This window comes from Terrapene carolina, unplaced genomic scaffold, assembly GCF_002925995.2.
Source record: "Terrapene carolina triunguis isolate 2854851 unplaced genomic scaffold, T_m_triunguis-2.0 Scaffold53, whole genome shotgun sequence".
Lineage (NCBI taxonomy): Eukaryota > Metazoa > Chordata > Testudines > Emydidae > Terrapene > Terrapene triunguis.
The window spans coordinates 12,988,331-12,998,810 of NW_020664404.1; the positions used below are offsets into that span (position 1 = coordinate 12,988,331).

At 49.2% G+C, this 10,480-nt stretch overlaps 1 protein-coding gene across 1 annotated transcript; it reads right to left on the minus strand.

Moving 5' to 3' along the window:
- Nucleotides 1–2,422: 2,422 nt before the first annotated feature.
- Nucleotides 2,423–10,361, minus strand: PLPP5 (phospholipid phosphatase 5). The gene is made up of 7 exons (XM_026658216.1): nucleotides 10,232–10,361; nucleotides 8,158–8,266; nucleotides 5,999–6,089; nucleotides 5,097–5,160; nucleotides 4,185–4,309; nucleotides 3,621–3,791; nucleotides 2,423–3,048 (listed from the first exon to the last, which is right to left on the minus strand). Exons 1-7 carry the CDS (start codon nucleotides 10,291–10,293, stop codon nucleotides 2,879–2,881), a joined length of 792 nt encoding a protein of 263 aa, XP_026514001.1. The 5' UTR covers nucleotides 10,294–10,361; the 3' UTR covers nucleotides 2,423–2,878.
- Between the last annotated feature and the right edge of the window lie 119 nt (nucleotides 10,362–10,480).

The following is a 10,480-nucleotide window of genomic DNA, read 5'->3' on the forward strand; positions in this document are numbered from 1 at the left end:
TCCTGTTGCTTCCCTAGATGCACACCAAGTGACTACTCACCTGGAAAGCCCGGAGATTCCTCTGCCTTCCTATCCTCTGCTGCTACTGTATCCTGCATGCTGCTTCCCACGTACCTGCTGCTGCCTGGAGCACTGGGAGATTTTTCTCATTTTTGGGGGGAAAATCAAGGCAAAACACTCTTCTCCTAAAATACCCACTATGGACTTGTCCCTGTACCTATTGACACACCCATGGGATCGTTCACTCCAACACCATTCCCCTTGGTGTCCACCCGCAGCGTGGTCTCACTGTATTAGGGAAAAAAGTGTTTGCTATGGAAGCAGGTGGGAATTGGTCTCCTAAGCTCCTTGCTTTATACCAGCTGAAGTCATGACAGGTGTTTGCACCGGATCATGAAGATGTCTGGTTGCTGCTTATTTACTATTAACCGAACTAACTCAAGGCTTAGGAATAAACCCAAGTATGGCTTCACGTCAGAGTTCAGGCTGCCTAGCCCATTGCAGTATATTTCTAACACAGACCCAGAGCCCTGGGCTACTTGAGGCTGGCACATCAATGAAGGGATGAAGCCTGAACCATCTCTAATTCCATTCTCCTTCACAGGCAAAACCCCTCTGCAGGAGGAGTGGGATCTGTCCAAGGAAGAGGGGCTTAAGCCCTCTAACTGTAGTGTGAGAAGCGGTGCAATAACTGCAGCAGGGGGCTGAGGACAGACCAACTCCATGTCCAGTTCCTTAGCAAAGCATTCAATCTGGATTCAGTCAAGACCTCATTAGGAGAAAAAAATAGCTGCACTCAAGCGTGGATGAATAGCTGTGGTGGTAGAGGCTTTCAGTGCGATTCATGGGCCAAACGCTTTCCTTCACCACACCCATTCCACACTGCTGAGTTCAAAGTGGCTACATTGGTACAACTGAGGGGAGCATCTGGCACCATCAATCAACCTCTACTATGTAAACAGGTGCTGTGACACTAGATCCACGTTCACAAAATGTGGATGACCCTGCTGGTGAACCTATAAGCAACCTTTTGTACACAGCCATGGCTTATGCTGTATTAACCAGGAGCTGCTGAACGATTGCTGTTAGAAGCACTGTAAGGGTAACTTATGGGGCAGAGATACTAAAATGATAAATCTCTTGTAACCAAAGATGTACAGGGTAAACAACTGACTAAACTAACCCCTTAGCGTGTGGATTCCCTTGAGCAAGGGAGAGCAAATGCTGTGAGCGTGTGATAGTGTCTCTGGGCTGGGGTCTGGAAGTGGCCACTCCCACGTTCCCCCTCCTGCTGTACAGTGCAATAGGCCTTTTCCCAGTGCAATGAGCTTGTTTGTTTTTCTTCTGTGTATTATTTGCACTATTTAAATACATTTTGTATTCCCCAACCCTGCCCCCTCCAAAAGAACTAAGAGAAGCTGTATTCACATCTGACTGTGGGCAGTGATGTTCTGCACAGCTAAGCTCCTGGATTCCTATCACATCTCCTGGAGGTATGTAAGAAGGAACTGTTTAACAGGACACACAGTCATGACCAGCTCTTCAAGTTATGCACTTTGGGTAAAAAATTTAAATGCATTTAAAATTATTTAATGTCTTTTTCCAGTCAATACAAAAGTAAAGCTATGGTTGCAGTGGTTGTGTTTGTGTGAGGGAGAGTTTGGGGGTGTGTGGGAGGGAGTGGAATGTGAGAACTTATTATTTTGGGATCTAACTTCATGGCAAACTAAAGCTGTTGTCAAAATTCCCAAGAGGAGCCCTTGGCATTTTACAAAAGGCCACTGCAGTGGACAAGCATTACAGGAGAAAACAGAACTAAGAAGTAGCACCAACTAGAAGCACCTTTGTTCATAGGCAGGGAGAGCTGCTTATAAAATGAGTGTATTGCTGTAAGAATAAGAGTTTTTCAGCAAAGCCCATGATTCAGCCTCTTGTTCGCATCTTGCTTCTGTGCTTGGGAGAAGAGAACATGAAACAAAGGAGATGCCCAATTCTAAAAGTGGCAGAGCTCACCTTGTTATTGTCCTTCAGCTTTGTATGAAACAGCCTCAACACTGCCTGCTCACCTCCAGCCAGCAAAACAGGTGCTTTTGAAGGTTATCTTAAAGAAATTACTGCTACTTTCTTTTATGGTTAGATTTGGGAGAGCTGTAACCCTCAACAGTAGAACAAACCAAACCCTGTGACAGAATACACTTGCTTTACCAGTCACCCTTTCAACAACTGTGAAGACAACTGTCATTTGCTACTGACTGTCATCTCTCATTGTTATTAATGTACACTGAGGAGGGAGGAAACAAACCTTGCCTAGAATTGCTAATAATGGACAGACAAAACTGACCTACGTTATATAAAATGAGCCAGCTACGTAAAAAGACAGATGATGTTCTTTAGTGCCAAAAAGTAATAGAACTTGTTTCACTGAATTTACACCAGCTTTTTATTTGACATTTAAAAACCTAGTAAATGACATGATTCAGGTACTATGCTGCTTTTCCTCCCCCCAAAACCACAACAAGGCTGAGCTCTTGTGTACTCTGAACTATTTTAGGTGTGATTAACAGCCTGCTCCCCTCCCTCCTGCAGGCTGGCGTACAGTCACTTACACAGCTTCCTCCAGGGCTGGCCTGAAAGAGGGGAGTGTCTTGCAAACGAGAATGGTCCGAGCACAGGCCTGCTGAGCAGGACCACTTACTGCATGTTCAGGGGAGCAATTCCTATTCAGCTATCAGCCACATCCTCCTTTGGGTTACTCAGTTACTTCACCAAGTAGGCAGTAAGCGATGGTCCCAAAGCCTGTACCCTTCCCCACCCTATGGGCTGAAGAGCGGAAGGAATGATTAACCAGGGGCCAGTCCCAGCAAAGTGGATCCCATCATCATATTTCCATGTGGAAGCTGGAGCTGGCCAGCTTTTGCTCCCGTGCTGGTGGTAGTTTCGATTTACACTGCAATGGTTTATGGCACTCTGCGTCAGTCAGGGAAGGGTAATGCTGCCTGTAGCATAGGTATGCAAATGTGAAACCAATCGCTGAGCCAACCAGCACATCTGTGGGGTGGAAACAAAAGGGTTATTCACCCCCAGCTCGCTGCACTGTCCCACTGAACCCCAAGGAGCTATGCTCAGACACCACAACGATAGGCAACGTGGGGCCTGGCAAATCCACTGCTGTTCAGAGCTCTTACTGGGACCAGGCAACAATCCCCGAAGCCACTTTCCCATTCATTAGTACCCGTCCCATGGCACAGCTCCAGGCACTACACACTGTGAGTACGATGCCTGCTCTTCTCAAGCCTGCTCATGGTGCTCCAGTTAGAGCTGCCACTTAATCTTCAGCTCTAGTGCTGAGCAGAACACACATTTCACAGTGAGCTCTCTGCCTCCACTACTTACAGCCCAAAGAGTATGAGAGATCACGACCCTGGAAATGACTTTTTCTTTCACCAACATTCCCTTGTCCCACTTAGAGTCCTGAACATCAGTGCCCCATGCTACCTATCCAGGGTCTTCTAGGGTGCCCATCACCATGGTCACTGAGCATGCCCCAATTACTTAACCCTGTTCCCACAGGACACAACCCACAGCCCCTGCTCTCCTCTCCCCCGGGCCAGCATGCTCACCTTGCCAGTGGTGCTTGTAATCGCAGGTGCGGGACAGAGCGATGAGGAGAGCGCAGAGCAGTGGTGATAAGAAGGCACAGAGCCGCCAGGATTTTCCACGCCCGCCAGGGGTGAAGCAGTGCAGCTTTCCTGCCAGGTAGAAGGCAGAGAAGGCAAGACCAGCAAAGGCAACTGGGCAAAAGGGGGAAATTCACGTCACTTAAGAACCCGAGCCCCAGCAGACACACAAACCCCAGCTCAAGGGCCATCCGTTGCCAGGAGTGATTTAAGAGTATAAAGGCCCCCTCTGAGCTTGTCCTGAAAGGACTCTAGGCAAAAAGCAGGGACAGGGAGCCTGGGCTGGGGAGGTAGTACTGATACCTGGCACTCGGGAGCTCTGCAAATAGCAGTGAGCTTCGTGCATCGCCAATTTACAGAGGGAAAAGTGAGGCCTGGCAAGAAGTCAATGAACATGCCCCAGGCCACATGGCAAGGCAGTGGCGAAGTTGATCCCACCTCCCAGGCACCTGCTCACCCTTGTTTGGTTCTCCCATGATGCACTGCAAAGAGGAAACAAATGCTTACAAGAGGAATGCCCACTCGGGAAGCTCTTGCGTCCCTCAGTCACCACGTCCAGGTCACCGGTGCACACCAGCTTGGCGTTTGCCCGTCCATCCGGAAAGCAGCGGTAGAAGAAATCTGGCCGTGGCCTAATGGGCAGAGAAGCAAAGCATGTGACCCTGCACCATGCAGAGGAGGAGACACTTAGCTGCTGGCATGGTTTGACTGGATGCTCCCCAGCTCAGGCTAAAGCATCAGAGGGCATCCTTGCCCACCTGCTCCAGAATCCCCCCAGCACAGCACAGCCCTCTAGGAGCCTTCAAAACACCCACCCTGTCCACAGAGCACCCAAACCCACGGGTCCATTCCAGGAACCACACAGAGTTCTGAAAAGGGTCCTGGGGAAGGAAGGGGCTTGGGGTAGAGAATGGGGTATGGAGTCCTTCACCCCCAGGTGGCTGGCAGCTCTGGAAGCGAGAGCGCCTGACTACAACAGATAGTCATTGCCCTCCAACAGCTGCTCAGCAGCCTGGGTGGTGGTGGTGGGGGTCCCAATCACAGGTCCTGAGACTGACCAGTAGCCACACCTCAACTGGCAGAGGAGTGAATGTGCTACAGTGACTCAATTCCCCACGGAGCCTGGTAGAGACCCTCCAAGAATAGGCTAGTGCACTGGTGAGAGCATGCAGGGAAAGCTCACCTTGCCACTGCTGCTTTGTGGAGAGACACTGCCATTCCCCAAGGCCATCAGGCCTGTCCCCACACTAAATTCACTGAGGGTGGGTGGTTAAGAGAATGCCCCCTGCCTGTCCCCGCACTCGCCTCAAAAGGGTCTGGGAAAATATAGCCCGTCTCAGGCAGCGCACTGCTGACTGCCACATAAAAGACTGCCTGGGTCTGCGGGCGCAGGGGTTGGCGATGAATGGACTTCCTTACCTTCCCACGACTAGCTTCACAGCATTTGTGAAGACCCCGTTCAGGGCAAGAGCAAGGCTGGCAGCTGGAAGAGAGCAAAGAGCCCACGTCAGCACCAAATGCACGTTAAAATTTAATCAGCCCACACCCGCAGCAGTGGTTGGAGAAACTTTGCAGGTGGAGTCGGCCAAGCACCTGATCAGTAGCCTCTATCAGAGGGATGCTTCAGCTGGTGCTGATGCTGCACTGGCCTAGGTCTCTGAGTTGACTTGAGAGGTGGCACTTTCAGCTTACATGACACCTGGCACACGGGCAGCAGGGAAGAACGTCCCTTGCCCAGCAACACTGAACATTCCCTGCAGGTGTTTGCCTTAAGGTTGAAGGGAAGGACTGGACTCTGAGTCAGACAAGAGGGGACCATGGTCTGGGAGGGGTTAAGCCCACAGAGTTTTTTTTAAGAACAATGGGTGAAATCCTGGCCCCATAGAAGCCAAAGTTTTGCTACTGACTTCAGTGGAGCCAGGATGTTGCCCAGTAAGTGAAAGGCACACAGTGGGAGACAATCCAGCGAATAGGCCCCAAGCAGGAGGAAGTTCCCAATTCCCATGTTGTACCCTGGCCAACATGCTGGGTGTGACCAGCAATGGATTCAAGAGACCCCTCCTCCCCTCAGGCCCACTCTCCATCACACGGAGGTTCCTGATCCGTAACAAGGAGATGCTCCCACCCTAGGCTGTGACATTACCCACAGCTCTAAAGAACCACTGCATGAGTACAATGATGCTCCCTGTATCCCACGTGCTGGTGCTGATCTACCCATTGGGCATTACTGCTGCTACAAGGAAGAACTTGTTTGCCCTAAGGATGCCCTCAGTTCAGCATAATGTTGTTGGTGTGACTGTCAGGATGGGGGGGAAGCTCACCCAAAAAGGCCTCCTGCGTGTCTCTATGGTCAACTTTCATGAGGAATTTTGCCAGAAGGATGAACGTCGAGGGACACAAAAACGAAATTAACTGCAACGACACAAGACAGCACAGTAACAACACTGCACGTTTGTTCCTGGAGCTCCCTCGGCTTCCCAACCAAAAATCAATGCATGAGCTGTTAAAGGAGGCTAAAAACCTTCACCCCTAAACCAAAGAGTACTCCCCCCTTCACTCTTTACAAACCGAAAGCTGATCCCAGCTATTAGCGTCGGTAGCTAATACTGAATAAGCGTAGGTACCAGTAGCATGGCTTCCTCGCTGTTGTCTGCCATCCAGCTCTCACTAATGCCCTAACCTGCAGGGGTCAAAGTCCATCAATAGGGAGCTCTCCAGATACAAGGACAACAAAGGTAAAGAAGAACAGCAGCCAAAAATTCTCCCGGTTAAAAAGTCTATCTCCAGTCCGTGTAATATCCTTGCCCTGCTGCTGCTTCTGTTTAGGTGAGCTCTTAAGGGGGCTTATATTCATATACGTCTGTAAAATGCCAAACACCTCGTAGGAGCTGTATAAATAATCACACTGACATAGGGGCCTGCAGCCTCAGCTTGCTTTCATACATCACTTCCGCTGTGGCGCTCCCTCGCTGCTGCTCATTCGGCCGTTGCTTCCTGAGAACAGTAAGGCCCCTGAGCATGTTTCACTTTCTAGGCGCTTTGCAAATATTAACTAATTAATCCATCAGCTGTAGCATCCAAATTGTTTGCTAGGGAGAAAAACAAGAGCAGCTGTCATGAGACAGCAGTTGTTATTGCTGATATCTCAGGGACAAGGGACTCTTGGGGATTGTGTCACAACACCCAGTGATCCAGGGAATGCTCTTGTCATTTGCGGTCACTTTGGGAGTCTAACATGGCACTTGACCTAAAGGTCAACTCACCAAATCCAAATGCCATGCAAGAGTTTTCTCCTTTAGCATTTCCTACATGCTGTACCTGCCTCTTCAACAAAAAGGAACTGTAGTTCTTTGCCCCCGAAGCCACAACCAATCCAAGAACTGCAGCATCTCACCAGGAATGCCACTTCCCCAAATCAAGGGACACAGCCCATCAACGAAACACTGTCTACCTGAAAGCTGGTGAGTTTACTTTGAACACATTTTTTTAATCTCACGTCCTACCCCTGCACTGGGGTCCAGTTTTTGCGGTTTTATAATCACATTTTCCTATTTTAAATGGTTTTTTTCTCCCCCGTTGCTATGTGAAACCCCACACAAACAGCAGGGGAAGCTGTGTCTGGGCAGCACTGTACCTGCAGTCAGCTTCACTATAGGAACTGATACAGAATTAAAATTTTCTCTTCCAGTTATAATGATCTTAAGTGCTACCTGCAGATGTAGTAGGAAAACAGTTTTCAGAGAGGAGCCTGTTTTTTTCTGAGGGCGTCCCTATAATCCTCTGTGTCACACTTCCATTCTTCTTGAGCTTCATTCAGGTGCTGAGTCATCACAGCACTTAAGCATGTGCTTAACTCTAATCACAAGCTAAAGTGCTTTGCTGGATCAGCACCTCACTGACACCCAGTAACCACTCATCCAATCGCTCATCACTTCTCCCTCTCTTCCCATCTCATCTTTCCCCCACCTCCTCTTTCTCTAGGGAGCTACATTCCCTCTTCTTTGGCTTGTTTGTATAGTTATATCTCCTACCTCACATCCAATAAAAACTTTTAAATCACCAAAAATTTGGCCCAAAAAGTGAGGTTTTGTTAAAAACAATTTCTTATAAAACTTAGACCAACAGAAACAATTTCACATTTAATACAATAAAATTCCACTGAAAATAGTTGATTTGAAACAATATTCCCTGGCAGCGTGTGAAATGCAAAGCTCTGCAGCACTGAGAACCTGACAGTAAAAGTGACTGTGAACAAACATGAAACTGATTTTCAGTGTCCAAGCTCAAATGCAAAAAGTGATCTCAGAGCATCAGTAAGGACAGGTAAGTCAGATTTTAAAAATTCTTTCATTTCTAATAATCTAAAATATCATTAGTATCGTAAATTAAGAAGAGTGTTTGTTTCCATGATTGTTTAGCTGATAGCTATTATTTAAAGAAAAAAACTAAAAAGAGTGTAGTGACTTGGGCGAATACTTACAAACATGAGCTTGGTGGGTACATGGTCCGCTTCTATGTACGGGTTTTTATAAAGCCACATCTCTTCAGGCTGTATGACACGTTGAAATGGAGGCAGAAGTTCCATGATCCTAGAGAAAAAACAAGAGAGTTTGGAAAGATGCATGCTAGTGCCGGGATTTGGGTAGTTCTAAGGAGATGGTCAGTTGAGTGACTCCTACTTACTCTCTCTCACAATACAAGAACAAGGAGACACTAATGAAATTAAAAGGCAACAAAGGCTGAAACTGATGAAACACTTTGCACGCACCTATTGCCACAAGGCATTGTTAGAAACACTCAAATCACCCTGCCAGCACATTACCAGAGGATCCAAGAGGTTGGTCGAATTCAAAAAGGCACTAGCTATTTACATGACTAATATGAATTCCATTCTCATATATACTAGCTACGATTAAAATATATATGAGATAAAACCATATGCTTCAGGGCACAAGCCAACCACTGACTGCTTGGGGCTAGGAGAAAACTTTCCCAATTAGCAGGTTATTGTATGATTGTCCATGACGCATCTGTTACAGGATACAGTCAGAGGCTGGGTACTGAAATAGATGGGTCATTGGTATTCTCAGATATGTCCAATCCTATCTTCCTAACTCCCTAATGAGTAGTCAGGTTGCATCTTGGGCTTGTCTACATGAGAAAGCTACAGTGGTTCAAGGGATAAATTTAAACCAATATAGTTAAACCAATGCAAAAAGCTGTGTGGACACTGATTCTGGTTTAAGAGTGGCTTATCTCACAGGAATTGCCAGACTGGATCAGACCCAAGGGTGAGGTCCCTCTAGTCCTGTACCATATCTGTAACAGTGGCCATCACCAGATGCCTCAGAGGAAGGTCCAAGAACTCTGAAGTAGGTAAATGTGGGATACTCCACGGTCAGCCTTAGGGCTCCTTTTGATCTCTCGTAGTTAGAGATTGGCTTAAACCCTGAAGCACGAGGTTTAATATCCTGTTTAGCATTAATTATTACTCTGGATATTCTTTTTATCCATATAACTATCCAGTCCCTTTTTGACACTTGCAAAGTTTTTGGTCTCAGTGACATCCCATGGCAATGAGTCCCACAGCTCAATTAGCATTTCAGTCAGTTTATCAGGTATAGATGTAAGGCATACCGGTCTGTAATTCCCAGGATCCAGAGCCATTCTTAAATATAGCCACATTTGTTACCTTCCAATCTCTACTTTACTCAACAGGTTTAAACTAAAGTGTCATGCACCAGTTTAACAGCATCAATTTAAGAACCACTTTAAGTTAAATGGGCAACTTTCCTACACAGTCAAGGCCTCTATCTCCATGAAGGGAACCTCCTCTGTTTTGGAAGTGACCTGAAAGAGGAAACATCACAGCCAAGTCAGCCACATACGTCTGTGCTGAATCCCTCCAGGCTGGCTACACTGGGGGAGGAAATGGGGCATTCCACACCAGTACAGGTTTAACCTAACCTCTAAAAAATAAAAGCAGGTTCTCTGAAGCTGCCATCCAGTTCCCTGGTTCTGGGGTGTCACAGATACCACTAGGGCTGTCTGACTCCAGAGCTTCCCATCATGAAGTCAGAGTGCAGCCCAGGCCACCAGCGACAGTAGTTACCACTTGGCAGCCGGTAGCCCAAGTGCAATGAGTGGGTTGGCTCTCAGTCCAGTGTCCAGCTGGCACAGAAGGATCACATCAACAGAACCAGGGGGGTGGGGGGGGCTGTCCTGGGGGATCCCCATGTGTGCTAAGGTGGGGGGTTCCCCCACCCTGTCCCTAACGGGGGGTGTTTCCCAGGGGGATCCCCATGTGCGCTATATGTGGGGGGGGGCTGCCCCGGGGTCCCCATGTGCGCTAAAGGTGGGGGGTTCCCCCGCCCTGTCCCTAACGGGGGGGGTTCCCAGGGGATCCCCAGTTGCGCTATATGGGGGTGGGGGCCGCCCCGGCGATCCCCGCCTGATCCGGGGGGTTCCCCGGCCGTATCCCAGACCGGGTGCGGGTGCTTCCCCAGGGGAACCCCCGCCTGCGCGACGTGCCCCCCCGGCCGGACCCCACTCACAGGAAGGCCCCTACGAGCAGGCCCCGCGCGCCCACTTCGGCCACCAGCCGCGGACCCTCCATGGCCCAGGCGGGGAGCGCGGCGCGGCCGCTCCCTGCAGCGAGACGCGCCGGGGCCGGTGGCTCCTCCCAGCCCGGGCCCGGCCACGTGGCTGCAGCCGGAGCCGCCCGAGCCCGCCCTCTGCCGTGAGCCGCCCGCTGCTGCGGCCCCACTACGGGAAAACCCGGACACCCCCCCCCCCCCCCCCCC

Coding starts and splice junctions, on each gene's coding strand:
- PLPP5 (XM_026658216.1), bottom strand. CDS start 10,293: ATGGAGGGTCCGCGGCTGGTGGCCGAAGTGGGCGCGCGGGGCCTGCTC. Junction 5,161..5,998: donor CACGCAGGAGGCCTTTTTGG/GTGAGCTTCCCC, acceptor GCTCTCTTCCAG/CTGCCAGCCTTGCTCTTGCC. Junction 4,310..5,096: donor GTGAAGCTAGTCGTGGGAAG/GTAAGGAAGTCC, acceptor TCTGCCCATTAG/GCCACGGCCAGATTTCTTCT.